The following is a 13976-nucleotide window of genomic DNA, read 5'->3' on the forward strand; positions in this document are numbered from 1 at the left end:
GGTAAGTTTAATATGACAAAAGCCAGCAACTCATGCCTGCCTGCACTGAAGTGTATGATGCTACCAGTATATTTAATAGATATTTTACCGATGTTGCGTAGCAGAACTATTGTTAAAACCTATCAGGAACTATAGAACTCCTCAAGAACTATTGAAAAAGTGTACTGTTGAAACATTTTTAAGAAATTGCGGTGCCAACTTCATACCCGTGCAACACCACAATATTTGGAAAATGATTCATCAATAGGCTTTTTCAATAGTTCTCGAGCAGTTCTATAGTTCCTGATAGGTTTTAACAATAGTTCTGCTACGTAACATCGTTTAAATATGAATTTTTCAAAAATTGAGGTGGTACACGGGTGTGGAGCTTCAGCACCGCACGTTTTTAAAATTTTTTAACAAAGAAAATCTCAAAAATTTTAAATCTTTTTACTCTCGTCTTCATGCTTGGGATATTGACAGAGAGCAAAAGAATATCAATGTGTATAAGTGTTTAAAGATAATTTATTCGACAAACGCAATAATGATACAGTATACAAAATACAGATGTATATATATAGCTAGCGAAAGATTAGTAATAACAATGCCATTAGAGATACATTTTAAATATATCACTACAAATATAATATACGTGTGGTATGTTATATGCGCTACCACTTTGGACTTTTCTTTTTCCAAACGATTTTTTTTAACAACTTAGTTTTGAATGATATAGACATAGGAAAGAATAGGAAACTTAAGAAATAGAGTGGAAACGTTTGGTGGCAGCAGATAGGGTAGATGTTGTTTAGAGAAAAAGAGGAAGATTGAATACGAGAATTGATGAGAACCACAAAATGAGAGCCATGCTGGGATCCTACATGTGAATGGCCGGAACGCCGAACTGGACTGCACAAAGTTTCAAGGCAGGTAAAAGCAGGTTACTTCAGAATTGTATATTCAGAGATGAATTTAGTTGGCGTCAGAATATCAAGGGAATTGACAAGATTCAGTAAAGTTAAGAAATTGTTCCTTGCAAATGGAATTATTCACTCAAATGGAGGTTTTAATACCGTTAAACGTTCTAAAGTTACAGCCAGTGACCCATTCAGAATAGGAGTAACATCCGATAAGAAGGATGAGGAAGAACCTATTGGACCATTTGGTTTTTTCTTGTTGGCAAGTATCCTAAAAATTATTCTTTTCATATTATTAATAATTGTTGAGTCTATTAAAAACATTTACAATGATTTCACAGGGTTTTCCATTGGTCACTTTAGGCCTTGGAACATGGCAAGTTTACAGACGTAAATGGAAACTGGAATTAATAGAGAATCTTAAGTCAAGGACCACTTCTACTCCCGTAGAATTTCCAGAGGAGTAATAAGTGTTATATTATTTTATCTGTGGAACAATTTCATAAATGTATTTGGTTTATTATATTTATTCATTATATTGCAGTTACTATGAGCTTGAATCAATGGAATATTATCCAGTTAGAGTAAGAGGTGAATTTTTACATGATAAGGAATTTACTATAGGACCTAAGAGTCTCATTGTGGATGGTGCAGGCGCATCTGAAGGTAAAAACGCTCTAATTACTCAAGGACAAGCTTATACTGGATACTATGTTATTACTCCTTTCAAGTTACAAGATCGAGAGTAGGTATTTTATAAAGTTTCTATATTCTTTATCATATTTCTTATCAAGAATTAAAGTTATATTATAATTCTTATATCAGTTTAACAATACTTGTAAATCGTGGATGGGTATCCCGCAAAAAGAAAAATCCAGTAACAAGACCAGAAGGACAAATATCTGGTCCAGTAGAGATTACAGGTATCGTGAGGCTCAGTGAAACCAGGCCCCAATTTATCCCAGAAAATAAACCAAATGATGGAATATGGTACTATCGGTAAATAATTTATAGTCTAACACGTTAATAGATAAGTAGTAAATAGAGTAACGAACTGTCCATTTATAAAAAGGTAATAAATTTTAGAGATTTGGATGCCATGTCTGAATTAACTGGTGCTGCTCCAATCTATCTGGAACAAATATATGATGAAAGTGTACCTGGTGGACCAAGAGGTGGACAGACTCGAATAACATTAAGAAATGAGCACTTAAGTTATATGATTACCTGGTACTCCTTGTCAGCTATCACTTCATGGATGTGGTATAGACAATTTATCCAGAAACTACCGCTACTTTAGTCTTATGGTACATAAGTCTACAGTATTTTCACCATTTCGTTTTCTTATATTTAAATGATGTAAACACACACATCGAGATACGTGATAATAATCAGTAGGATTTTCAAAAAAGTATATCTTTATTGATTTTTCATTACTCTTTCACTGTCTCGCCAATATCGTTACGTAGAACATTCGAAATGGATACTGGAATGTGTTTTGCTTATTCCGCTCGTAAAATCCTCACGAGAAAATCGGTTAAAATCATGAAGAGAACAATCGTCATTCAAATAATGCTAACTACAAGTACATAGGATAATGCGCCGTAAGTCTAAAAAACAGATTTCGACTGCGACAAGGTAATGCTAATAAAAAATATATAGGTTCTACGACGAAGCTAGGAGTATGCACAGTCACATCTTTTTTTTCGACAAAGTATTCGGTAAGAATAGTCACTATGAAACACCCACAGATACGTTCCAATATTTCTTATCACAAGGGTAATACATATTCTAGAGTGGAGTGGAACGTTCCAGCTCTTTACAATAATAAAAAGATGTAAACATTTTAAAGAAAGAAAGGATATTCCTTAAAATTCACAGTGGGGTTCTTCGTCACTTGTGCATTCTTACGTACATGTTACTTGTGTTGTAATGCATATACCAGGGACATTGGACCTTTATATAGAATCTAACAATTGAATATTTTGCATCTATAATATAATAGCGCCCTTTATATTCAATGAGTTGGATAACTCTTAGATGAAATACTAACTAAAGTCCCTGTATTTGTCATTATCTTTTATTTGATTATCTAGCATCCCTTCGGCATAACGGCGTCCAGCTGTTACTTAATTATTTATTTATAATTATTAGACTCTCTCAAACCCAATGAGATTCTCATGCATTTCGATAATGTATTATTATAATGTTCACATTACGTCGATTGGATATTACACGACGAAATACATGTAGAACAAATCTCACGGTTAAATATATCAGGGAGTACATATTGTGTAGACGCGATGAATGGCGTTTGATAAACTATATTATAACGCTTGATAAATTTTATACTCTGTGGATATTAAGCCTAGCTTTCGTCATTTTCCATTTATTTCATTAAATATAGAAGATCTCGGCATTGTCGAATTTGAATGATTATATTTACTGATTAATGCGATACTAAATACTATCATTATGGCCTTTTTAATTCATTTCTGTTATATCTGGATATATCCTGCTTATAAGGGCCCTATTTTGGGTACAGCTTATGGTGAGTGACCCTTATTGAATGACTCCATGGTACAACATAATTTATAACGGTTTAAGCTTATTGTATACTTGTCAACAAGAGAGCACGCATTTACTTAACATATCACATTTAATAATCTAAGGACTTTCTTATGATCTTTCAGCAAGGATTTTAGTGATTTCTTTAATATACTTTTATTCTTTATCATTCAAGTATAGAATGACTGGCCGTTCAAATTAGTTTCCCTGGCGTTTTTACATGATATTTTTGTACAACAGCCTCGCATTTGAAGATTCATCGATTATTATAATAAGATATTATTTTAGTTTTTTTACTCGCATTTCCCTTCTCTTTTTGGCACAATTCATAAATCCTTGGAAGGAAGATCAGTTCTGAGATTACTTAAGAAAAAAAAACCCATGAATATTAAATGGTTATAGAAACGTTCATTTAGAGCTGGGCCACATTTATGTTCAAGATATTCTCAATGTAATCTTGGCAGTGTCGATAAGACATTTGTGGAATTAATCTGCTTAAGATTCTGAACTGAAATATCTTTACTAAAGGTGTTACTGTGCGATAAGGTGGCCCGTTTTATATATAATATCTATACATAGTCGAGTTTTTAAAATCCAGAATCGGAGATAATATTCCTAGATTTTTTTTTTAATAAAATTTGATATGAAGCGAACAACTATAATGTTCTCGGAGTCGTGTTATTGCAAGATGAACTCTTACCAATCTAGTGAGTCTTAGCCGGACCTGAGGCACGCTGATCCTCCATACGGCCAGCCTGGAGCCTTTGGATCAAGGCAAAAAGATCTTCTTCTGGTACTGTCGCACCTGATTGAGTATTTCCATTAGATCTTTGGTTCTGTTCCTCTTCCGCATCGTGTAGCGTCGAAGCAGTTGGAAGAGGACTTCGCTGATCCTCCAATCGAGATCCCTACAAGACATATAAATAAATATCTTGGTTAATTTCTATTTATTGACTTTTATTCCTGAGTCTGAGGACATATTGGTGAAGAGGGCCAACTTCTATGTGCACCATGTCTTAACACAGTAAATATAAGGCATTTCAATCCTCTCCAAAATTTCTATGCTAGTTCCAGCATATATCCCGTGCTCACTGAGACCACCAGTGCCAGACCGTGCTCACCAGACACAAAAGTCTGGAAGACTGGCCTTCTTCACTAGTGTCTCATCGGAGTTCCTCATCTTCCTTACCTGGCAGCGTACGAGCATCTCTATGAAAGAATCGTCAGTATCCTGTTGCGGCTGCACTGCCGTTCTGTTGATCGCTTGATTATTCCTATTAGTATTCAGTCCAGGTAAGTAAGGTAGCGTTACTCGTTGCTCATCCATTCTCTTGCTCTGCATTCCTGCGATAAGTTCCAAAAGGTCTTCGCCATCTCTAAATATGAAGAAAAAAAATAAGGTAGAACATTTGCATTAGTGAGTGTTACTATGTTGGTAAATCTTACTTTTCCTTCTCTGGCGATGGTATCCTGGGCCTTGGGCGAGGTTTCCGATTAGCATGTAATGCACACCGCTGATCATCCATTCTACCAGATTGGAAACGCGAAAGAAGCTCAAAGAAATTCTCCTCTTCTTCTTCTTGGGATGGCTGAGGTGCTATTCCTGCTCTAGCTGGTGGTGGCTCGCCGGAATCTTTCTGCTTTCCATCAGGCGTCAACTGCAACATACCCAACGAAAGATTATATATGAAAGACTCATTAAGAATTTCTACAAGGGTGTTGTACCTTAATAAGATCCAAGTTGTCCATGCTCTGTCGACGGAGTCTGTACCTTCCTGGAGATGAGGCTGCCATACTGGATGCTGTATTCGTGGATAGTAAACGTGTTGTTCCGTTACCTTTGTCCGCATCCAGTTCACTTTTTTCCATTCCTAAGATTTCTTGCAGACCTGCGACATTCATCTGTGCTGTTGCTTGTCCCATAGGATCACCAAGTTCCTTGGAAATATTCAGATGTAGATTAGCAAAGTGCAATGCCTTCTCATGATTGCCCATTGCAGAATACGCGTTTCCTAAAGACCAACAGGCGCGACCTTCTCCGACGCGGTCCATTAGCTGCTGAGCAATCACCAGGTGTCGAAGATGATATTCCACAGCAGCTGGATAATCCCGTAAAAGAGTATACGTATTCCCTAGGGAGTAACAGGCTTGTGCCTCCACGGCTCTATCTCCTAGCTCTTGTGCTAGGATCAGTGTTCGCCTGTAAGAAAATTTGTCTTAGTTCCAAACATCGAGAAGAAGCAACTGACACATGAAATCTTAAAATCTTTATACTTGTAGTGTTGTGCAGCCTTTTCAAATTCACCCAAAAATATGTGAGAATTGCCAAGATTACTATTAGCTCTTCTTTCAGCTGCTTTGTCACCAAACTCGCGAGCAATTTTTAGTCGCTCATTATGATAGTGAATCGCCCGTTGAAAGTCTCCTAGCAAGTAGAATGTGTTTCCCAAGTTTCCACAAGCTCTTCCTTGAGCGGCTGTATCACCGAGTTCACGCATGAGCTCTAAATTTTCCCTAAATAGGTGGTGGAGTATGTAGAGATATATTTGGATTGTAAAATAATAAGATAACTTACTCATAATAGTGCACTGCTTGCTGGAGACATTGTCTAACATCTTCAGAAAATTCTCCAGGATCTTGTTGACCAACTCTACCCACTTGCTTTCCTTTTGCGTGATACACATTGCCTAGGTTATAAAGCGCTCTTCCCTCACTCAACTGAAATAGATCATATAGGATTATTTTTAAAACTTATTACTACAATACTATCAATATTCAACAATCGATTTAAAGAATACCTTGTCTCCCAGTTCTCTAGAAATTTCTAAGTGGCGTTTACAGCATATCATGGCTTCATCAAATTTTCCCATGACTTTGAGTGTGTTTCCTAAGTTTCCACTGGACTTAGCCTCTCCTAATTTGTCTCCCATAGTTCGAGCAAGTGTAAGATCATGCTTATGATACTGCATAGCCTTTACATAATCTCCTAAATAGAAATAAGCATTTCCTAATTGGCTGTAAATGGCACTGAGAGTTCTCAAGTCATCGGTTCCAGCTTGAATAGCTGCTTGAAAGAATGCAACACCCGCTCTGCAATCTCCAGATTTACAAAGACGTTCTCCTTCCAATGCCAATTCCAAGCACATATTGCTATCACTGGCACCATTCTAAACAGTAAATCAAATATATGCATGATAAATATTTTATTGGATTTAAAGCAATCATAACTTAAAAACTTAGTGTAAAATGTGGGAGTAGGCACGATGAAGTATGAGTCATAGTGAGAATAAAGATAATTAAGTGAATCACTTACTTGGCCATCGCCAGATAAATTTTCAGCACTGGCACTCAGAGACATATTTCCTCTAAGTTGTAAATAATTGGGTCACTTTTTTGAGATAAAAATACAACGTTTAATGATGATTAACGTTCGGTTTGACGTGCGATAATGGACTCTTATACTGGGGCTGGTAGCCGGTCCTTCAATAAAGTGAGATTCCTAATGCTTCTCAATGCACACCATTTTTACAATATTCAACTTTCTCTGACATTATCGCCCGTAGTTCCACTAAGTTTATTTATAACGATACTTTTATATTGGAGGAAGGCGCGTCGTTCTACCACACGCCCAGCGCGTTCAATTTATTCCCTGCTTCGCATTGCTGTGAATAGAGGACTCTGAGCATTGATATGGATGTCTCTCTCACAGCAATGCACGGCTCTACTGGACTCTACACACTGCCCAGCACTCTAGCTTCGTATTCACACATGTAAGCTTGTGTTCCTAAACTTTGTTCCACGTTCTGGTGTACTTGTTACACTTCCAACATAATTAGAAAAGCAATAGGAATAGAAATAAAGACAACATAGAGAATACTTGTATTAGAATGCAATTTAGTGTGGTTATGAAGCAATATATCTTTTTAGTAGTAAACTATAAAATTGGATATTTTACAACAGGAAATAAAAATGACTGAACCTATCAAAGAATTGTTCAGTGTTTCTATTGCACCGCTAGTGACAAAGAGTTTTGCAGTTCGCTGGACTCAGGATAATCATATATCTGTTATTACTAAAAAGGGAGTTCATGTTTTTGTAAGTCTGTGAATGTCTGAGTTAACAGAGCTAGTTATTAATCAAGCATCTTGTTAATTTTATATCTAGGAATTAATTCCAACACCAACTCAGCCATGGCCAGTAGCCAAATTCTATCGGACCTTTGTTTACCCTCCAGAAAATATGCCAGCAATGGAATTTGTCTCAGTGGTGGAGGGTGCTCTGTGGAAAATGAAGAAGGAAGAAGTTTATTCGCTATTGATGGATGAAGCATTAACTCCATGCATTCCTTCCATCTCTGATTCTACTCCATTTATTACAACTACAGAATGGTCTCCAAGTGGTTTAATGCACCCAAGTAAATGTCTTTTAGGTATTGTTACCTCAGTAGGAGCTGCTGTAGTACTTTTCAATATTTCTACTAGTTGGTATCAACTCATTGACGTGTCTTCATTATGGTATACTCAAATTCAAGAAACGTTTCCTTCTTATTTTACGAATTCGTCAGACATCAAAATTTCACATTCAGTCTTGACAAAAAATCTCCGGCGTTTACAAGCTACCTGCATTACTTGGAGTAAATTATTTACGTCGAACAACTCTTGCTATGCCTACTTCAGCACTGCTTATCGAAGTTCTGATTTAGCAGTGTGGAAAGTTTTTAAGGTATCCCATCAAGCACTGGATGCAACTCCTACCCTTGTCTATACAATGCAGACAAATGTTGATTCCAAGATAAATTTGATGACATTTAATACTCTTAAAAATAATAAACATCTCTTAATCATCGGCTACATCAATGGCTTGATACATGGTGTTCTTCTCAACGAAACTGAGGGAACACTAAAGATGCAATCATGTCAAAAATACTATAATTGTGCAGATCGCATTTCTGTGAACTGCATAGAATTATTACATCAAGACCAATATGTGTCTAATATACTTATAACCAAAGGTTCCATTCTTATATTCTTAAAACTCAACTCAGATGGAATATTACTCGATATGCAACATATACAATTAGGAACCTTTTCAATATCAGGTACGTGTTAGAGTTTTTTTTGTGTGAAATAAATGCCTTTAATGACCTATTTCTTCAATCATAGAAAATTAAACAATATTTCCTTTTTGTAGGACTAACAGTCACTGGCAAGGATCAGGCTTACATAACTACGCAAGATGGTGCACTGATATCGTTATACATACAAAATACCAAGATAACAACTAAACGCATAAATCACAGTACATCCCAAGCACAGCTACAACAATATTTAGGACTATCATGTTCACCTAACAAAATATTATTTGTAAACGTGACTAGTCCCAATTCCATGTATGATCATTTGGTCATACGCGAGCCAAGCAAAGTTTCTCTATTCACTTTGGAAGCAAAGGAATTTGATCCAGTGTCATTATTATATGAAAACCCAAGCAGAACATTAAAAAATCACTGGGATTGCTTAGAGACAATTCGTTTGACGGCAGCAAAATCAGAGAATTTTTCAAAAGTTTTTCCAAAAGTGCCAACGAATCTAGAATCTCTACCTTTGTATGAACTCCGTATTGCCATGTGGATCTCAACAATGTTGGACATCTGCAAGAAGAAGGACCTTCTCAAGAGATCACAAATAGTGGTAGAGATATCAGAAGCTCAACCATTAGTGTTCATCCACTGCGCAATAGACATTTTGGAACGGCTAAAAAAGAAGACCTCGTTATCCAAGGATAATAAAATTTGCATACGTCTTTTGAGGTCCTACTTGGAGGTATATCTGGCCGGCGAAGAAGATGACGAAGATACAAACTTGACACAGTTAGTTAAAGAAACTCTTAAGGATACTGCTCATATGAGCACACCAGAGAATGAACTTTGTACTCTCTGTGGGGAAGTGATAAGCGATCTATCTTGGAATGTAACCCGCTGTCCTTCAGGACATCAGATTCCTCGTTGTGCACGCAGTCTGCTACAAATCTCGTCGGTACAATATCGCTCCTGTCCCTTTTGCGGATTACTCCTACATCCTTGGCTTGATGAGGAGTACGAGGAACCGCTCTGTCCATATTGTCAAGTGCCAGCTCTTTACGATGGACGCGTCCTCTCTGTCAGTGATACGAACGGAATACCTTTCTTGAACTTATCAGAACGAAGGAGGACTATACAGCCTCCTGGAAAGACTCAAGGGTCCGAAAATGTTAGTAAAGGACACTTACGTAGGCCTCGTACGTTTGCCGTTGTTGTTAATAACGAGGAGGATGACGCGTGTAACATTACGGAGACTTGGCAAGAATTTTAATTCTCTTGTAAGTCTATTTTTGTTTGTAACTTATAAAATGTTCTCAACCTTTTTTAAATTGTACATTCCTATCGAGGAAAAGTATAACAATGAAACAATGATTAAATTCATGATTGTATGTACAGATTATACGCATGTTCTTACAACATTGTACCCCTGCCGATAGGCAATATTTCTTCACTTGAGTTCAACTATATCAGTGGTTGCCTATTCGTAGGCATATTGTTTTTGACAAATTTCCACATTCAGGGGTTATACTCATATCTTTAGTACAGCTATATTATATTTATATGAATTTTACTTCTATGCAAGTTGTATAGAATCAATCTTTTTATAAGAAAATAAATAACGGCAACGAGAAAGTTTCACAGATTACTGTAAAGATGCGATTACATGTACTTCCTGGAAGGGAGGGGGGAATTGTCTAACAAACTTATAGGTTATCAGTCTGTTTCTGTCGAACGTATATCGAGAAAACAGAGACAGAATGAAACTCTGAAGTACGAAAGTTGGTTTTAGGACCCATCTATTGATTGCCTTTATCTACGGTCGACAGATGATATTGAAAAATGTCTCCTACTAAATGTAAATGTTATAGATGTAACATACATTTACAGGGGAACATAATTTGTGTAAATATAAAATTATTGAATGATTTTACATACAATTACTAATTAATATTTGAACTTTCAGTTGCAACATGTGAGGAAGTTTATTATCGAACAAACTTTCAGCGTGAACGTTGCCTAGAAATGCTATAAAACAAGAAGCAGAATTACTCATAACTGCATTTGTTTGTCAGACGGAACTCTCTACACGACGCATACCTACGACTTCTCTGTGCGTTACTATAAGTGCTAACTTAATGAATAATTTTCTTTAAGTACCACTTTATCTCTTTACCCGAATTATATCGCGGTCAAAATTATCGTGTTGAAAAGTAGTGCCGGTCATGTCTTTCTCTGAAGTAATTCACTGTAACGAAAATATTAAAAGTTTAATTCCAAAACCTGAGGTGACGCCTCCAGCTAGTCCAAGGTAAAAAAGAAACAATTAAAAATGAATGAATTAACACAATTATTAATACCTTTTCCTACATCATTCAAAACCATTCTGCTAATCTCCAGGTACGAGTCCAAATATCACAGGAAGGTTACAAAGGAAAGAGCAAGAAGTAAAAGTGCCCATCGCACCTTGGGAGTACCAAGTGTCACCTTGAATCCCCCTTCAGAATATTTAAAAAAGCGAACTCGGGTTGAACCCCGTAGAGATGACGTGAAGCACGTGCACTATCATCGTCCGGATTATCAGCACAAATTGCCATCCTGGGAACGAATAAAAAAACAGAGCAAATCTGAAGACGATTTACCGGCTCTTCCTCAGGATCCTTTGAAAACAGGCCGTATAAATTTCCCTAAGCAGAACATAATCAACGTTAAGAAGTCTAAAGCAAAGCAACCAAGAATGCGATACGTAGATACCCGTTTCGGCGATGCTCACGATTTGGTACCCAGCGGTCTCCTACCCTCTTACCTCTATAGAAAGGTAAGAAACGTACACTAAAAATCATCGATTGATAATAATCAAATCGAATTAATTGTAGGACTATGGTAAACCACCGAAGTACGTATTGGAGAAATTTAAGCAAAAGTCTAAGACTGTCAAGAGTGACAAGGATGGGCAAGGGTCATCGGTATCATTGGACGTGATGCACCCAAAGTGTCGCTACGTTACAGCACCAGAACGTGCCAATTTACTTTATGTAAATATTTCATCTATATATTATGATCTCAACTAAAGATACAAGTTGATTCTTCAAAAGACCGTATCTATTGTAAAAGTTATATTATACATTAACAGGGTATGAAGAAACGCTGGGAAGAAATGACGAAAGAATTTCAGTGCTTACCATTCCTGACGGATACACTACCGAAGGTTAAGAGGAAGACGAAGTTGGAAAATGATCTTCGTCAATTGGAGAAAGACATAGATATAATAGAGCGTCATCCTTACATATATGTGTATAGTGATACCGAAGAGGAATCCTGAATCCCATATTAGCAACCGTAGATCAATTTCAAATATAAAACGGCAAAGAAGTTTATACACGAAACAAGATCAAGAATAAAATATTTAAACCCCGTCGTAACTACCATACGAATAGTGAGAACCTGCCAACCGGCTGATTTTAATAAAGGAGAATTAAAGCAGCCTACGTGTTCCTAACTGGAATCATTGAGTAACTCAGAATGAGATCATTCTACAGTTTTTGGACTGCAGGTGGGGAATGAATCTATACGTACATCACCAATATATATGTATGTATATATATACCAGGTGATTCAGCCCAAACGCACCACCTGAACATGGTGTTAACATAAGACTCAAATGGACGCACTAACTTCAGGTGATGCGTTTTTACTGAATAACACTGTATACCTATATACATATATAAATAGGTAAATATCTATACACAGTCTAAATTGTGTTACTCCTCCTTTTTACGTACACAAATAATAATAAAGCAGCGCTCACACAAAATGTATCTCCGTAAGCATACTATTACTGTACTAGATAACTATAGTCGGGTCACAACATCAGCGCCACTTTCAGGTGACTTCTTTACATTGTTATTCGTAAGAAGATGGCCCTTTATAGTGGAACTGATGCCGCGGCCCGACTATATACGTATATTCACTGTGCGTGGAGAATGGGAGAATAGTGTTGTTATTCTGAGATATATATACGCATGTATACATATATGTTTGTATCCACAAGACTCATGGTCGTTTCTGGTGTGCCTATGTACGTTCTCCAGTGTATTATAAAACTTGGAGAGAACTGGATAGCCGGAGAGAACTGCGCACTGTTACGGCAAACAAGAACAATCCTCTCCGTCGGCTAAAAATTTGTTCAGAGTTTCGCACGTTAGTTATTTCAGAGCCGTGTAGTCCCCGTGGGCTTTGTTCCTAGCGGTAACTTATTAACGGGAAAGTGAAACGTACTTTTGAGTTATTATATAGCGTACTCGGGTACCTGAGGATCATCCTGTAGTTTCAGATACTGACAGCATTACGTACGTGGTAGATATAGTAAACGGAGTTCGGGGGAATATATGTTGGTAATATTTTCATGATGAAGAGCCTAATATTTGTTCTTTGTGTAACGGCAATGATCTTATGTGCCGAGTCAGCGCCTAAAACAAGCTGTGTGAAAAATACGAATGCGGTAAAGAACTATTTAAAATAATATAAAGAGATATTCTTTGATATCCCTTCTACTTGCGAATAGAATTATTCTTATTCATTTTGTTTTTGATAATAGTGCGTGAGGAGTGCTGAGTGCTGTACCGGTTGCTGTCATGAAGAGAAATGCGTCAGCTGTAAAGAATCGTATCCGATCTTAAGTTGCTTTATATTTATTTTGTTCCTTATATCGTACTAATCACGATTTAACTTTGTTTTTCATTATAGTCAGTGAATCCTGCCTAAGTGATCTGACGCAATTGGGTGCTGGAGTTAAGGGTGGTCCTTGCGCCCTTTTAGATCCTCCATGTACTGCAGGACATCAATGTGTTCTTCAACCTGTTCAATGCATTCAGAGTCCCTGCCCTCCTATTGCTTCCTGCGTGCCTCCTGATTATCATGATTATGATTGAGGTTGTTACTCTAATGTTGGATTAATTATGGAATATTAATGAAGCAATTAATTACGCATAAAAATGGGATTCTGACCAGAAGCGCCGAATCGTACTATATTAGTTATTAAGTAATTGATGGATTTTTATGTAATTAATATTGTTGATGAACAATAATGTCATAAGGGCTTTGTTTCATTGTATCTTTTTATTATTAAATACGTAATGTATATGGGGAAAATAACACTTGGAAATTAATAAAAAGGCAGAAGAGGGCACAGAGTGGACGTGGAAAAAGGAGGTTGAGGATGGAAGGGAAATGATGAGTGTGGGATGAGAGGAATTATTAGAGGAAGAATAAGGGGCAGAAGGAGAGACAGAAAATAAAGTAGGATAGGAAAAGTAGTTTTTACTTTTTCTTTTTGTTGTTAGTTTTAACAATAGTTCTGCTACGTAATATCGTTGAAATGTGAATTTTTCAAAAATTGATGTGCTGCACGAGTGTCAGAGCTCCAGCACCGCACT

General features: G+C 36.8%; 5 protein-coding genes across 10 annotated transcripts; 4 read left to right on the top strand and 1 right to left on the bottom strand.

Moving 5' to 3' along the window:
• Window positions 1–635: 635 nt before the first annotated feature.
• LOC107266454 (surfeit locus protein 1) lies at window positions 636–2310 on the top strand. Of its 2 annotated transcripts, XM_015736943.2 has the most exons (6): window positions 636–909; window positions 1070–1158; window positions 1238–1359; window positions 1441–1641; window positions 1722–1895; window positions 1983–2310. In XM_015736943.2, exons 1-6 carry the CDS (start codon window positions 867–869, stop codon window positions 2194–2196), a joined length of 843 nt encoding a protein of 280 aa, XP_015592429.1. In that variant the 5' UTR covers window positions 636–866; the 3' UTR covers window positions 2197–2310. The 2 variants fall into 2 exon arrangements, with proteins under 2 accessions (XP_015592429.1, XP_015592428.1); XM_015736942.2 differs by having other exon boundaries at window positions 637–1158.
• Window positions 2297–7118, bottom strand: LOC107266452 (G-protein-signaling modulator 2). Its single transcript, XM_015736938.2, has 8 exons — window positions 6778–7118; window positions 6263–6631; window positions 6040–6182; window positions 5739–5978; window positions 5190–5664; window positions 4911–5122; window positions 4654–4840; window positions 2297–4372 (listed from the first exon to the last, which is right to left on the bottom strand). Exons 1-8 carry the CDS (start codon window positions 6820–6822, stop codon window positions 4169–4171), a joined length of 1875 nt encoding a protein of 624 aa, XP_015592424.1. The 5' UTR covers window positions 6823–7118; the 3' UTR covers window positions 2297–4168.
• A 52-nt stretch (window positions 7119–7170) lies between these two features.
• On the top strand, window positions 7171–10768 carry LOC107266451. Of its 5 annotated transcripts, none has more exons than XM_015736935.2 (4): window positions 7171–7234; window positions 7425–7559; window positions 7629–8562; window positions 8655–9940. In XM_015736935.2, exons 2-4 carry the CDS (start codon window positions 7434–7436, stop codon window positions 9812–9814), a joined length of 2220 nt encoding a protein of 739 aa, XP_015592421.1. In that variant the 5' UTR covers window positions 7171–7234; window positions 7425–7433; the 3' UTR covers window positions 9815–9940. The 5 variants fall into 5 exon arrangements, with proteins under 5 accessions (XP_015592421.1, XP_024939468.1, XP_024939467.1 ...); XM_025083699.1 differs by adding an exon at window positions 10508–10768 and having other exon boundaries at window positions 7228–7559; window positions 8655–9821; XM_025083701.1 differs by having other exon boundaries at window positions 7228–7559; window positions 7629–7893; window positions 8509–8562.
• On the top strand, window positions 10767–11863 carry LOC107266455 (enkurin). The gene is made up of 4 exons (XM_025083694.1): window positions 10767–10852; window positions 10942–11359; window positions 11418–11576; window positions 11675–11863. The coding sequence occupies exons 1-4, from the start codon at window positions 10767–10769 to the stop codon at window positions 11861–11863; spliced, it is 852 nt and encodes a 283-aa protein (XP_024939462.1).
• Window positions 11860–13695, top strand: LOC112494162. The gene is made up of 3 exons (XM_025083704.1): window positions 11860–13042; window positions 13139–13196; window positions 13288–13695. Exons 1-3 carry the CDS (start codon window positions 12947–12949, stop codon window positions 13470–13472), a joined length of 339 nt encoding a protein of 112 aa, XP_024939472.1. The 5' UTR covers window positions 11860–12946; the 3' UTR covers window positions 13473–13695.
• Window positions 13696–13976: the final 281 nt, after the last annotated feature.

Source organism: Cephus cinctus, unplaced genomic scaffold (genome assembly GCF_000341935.2).
Source record: "Cephus cinctus unplaced genomic scaffold, Ccin1 Ccin1_scaffold0315, whole genome shotgun sequence".
NCBI classification, from domain to species: domain Eukaryota; kingdom Metazoa; phylum Arthropoda; class Insecta; order Hymenoptera; family Cephidae; genus Cephus; species Cephus cinctus.

Coding starts and splice junctions, on each gene's coding strand:
- LOC112494162 (XM_025083704.1), top strand. CDS start 12,947: ATGATGAAGAGCCTAATATTTGTTCTTTGTGTAACGGCAATGATCTTA. Junction 13,043..13,138: donor GTGTGAAAAATACGAATGCG/GTAAAGAACTAT, acceptor TTTTGATAATAG/TGCGTGAGGAGTGCTGAGTG. Junction 13,197..13,287: donor TGAAGAGAAATGCGTCAGCT/GTAAAGAATCGT, acceptor TTTTCATTATAG/TCAGTGAATCCTGCCTAAGT.
- LOC107266452 (XM_015736938.2), bottom strand. CDS start 6,822: ATGTCTCTGAGTGCCAGTGCTGAAAATTTATCTGGCGATGGCCAA. Junction 5,665..5,738: donor AAGGCTGCACAACACTACAA/GTATAAAGATTT, acceptor ATTTTCTTACAG/GCGAACACTGATCCTAGCAC. Junction 4,841..4,910: donor CCATCGCCAGAGAAGGAAAA/GTAAGATTTACC, acceptor CTTCATATTTAG/AGATGGCGAAGACCTTTTGG.
- LOC107266454 (XM_015736942.2), top strand. CDS start 946: ATGAATTTAGTTGGCGTCAGAATATCAAGGGAATTGACAAGATTCAGT. Junction 1,642..1,721: donor TTCAAGTTACAAGATCGAGA/GTAGGTATTTTA, acceptor TTCTTATATCAG/TTTAACAATACTTGTAAATC. Junction 1,896..1,982: donor GATGGAATATGGTACTATCG/GTAAATAATTTA, acceptor AATAAATTTTAG/AGATTTGGATGCCATGTCTG.
- LOC107266451 (XM_015736935.2), top strand. CDS start 7,434: ATGACTGAACCTATCAAAGAATTGTTCAGTGTTTCTATTGCACCGCTA. Junction 7,560..7,628: donor AAAAGGGAGTTCATGTTTTT/GTAAGTCTGTGA, acceptor TTTTATATCTAG/GAATTAATTCCAACACCAAC. Junction 8,563..8,654: donor AGGAACCTTTTCAATATCAG/GTACGTGTTAGA, acceptor TCCTTTTTGTAG/GACTAACAGTCACTGGCAAG.
- LOC107266455 (XM_025083694.1), top strand. CDS start 10,767: ATGTCTTTCTCTGAAGTAATTCACTGTAACGAAAATATTAAAAGTTTA. Junction 10,853..10,941: donor ACGCCTCCAGCTAGTCCAAG/GTAAAAAAGAAA, acceptor GCTAATCTCCAG/GTACGAGTCCAAATATCACA. Junction 11,577..11,674: donor AACGTGCCAATTTACTTTAT/GTAAATATTTCA, acceptor ATACATTAACAG/GGTATGAAGAAACGCTGGGA.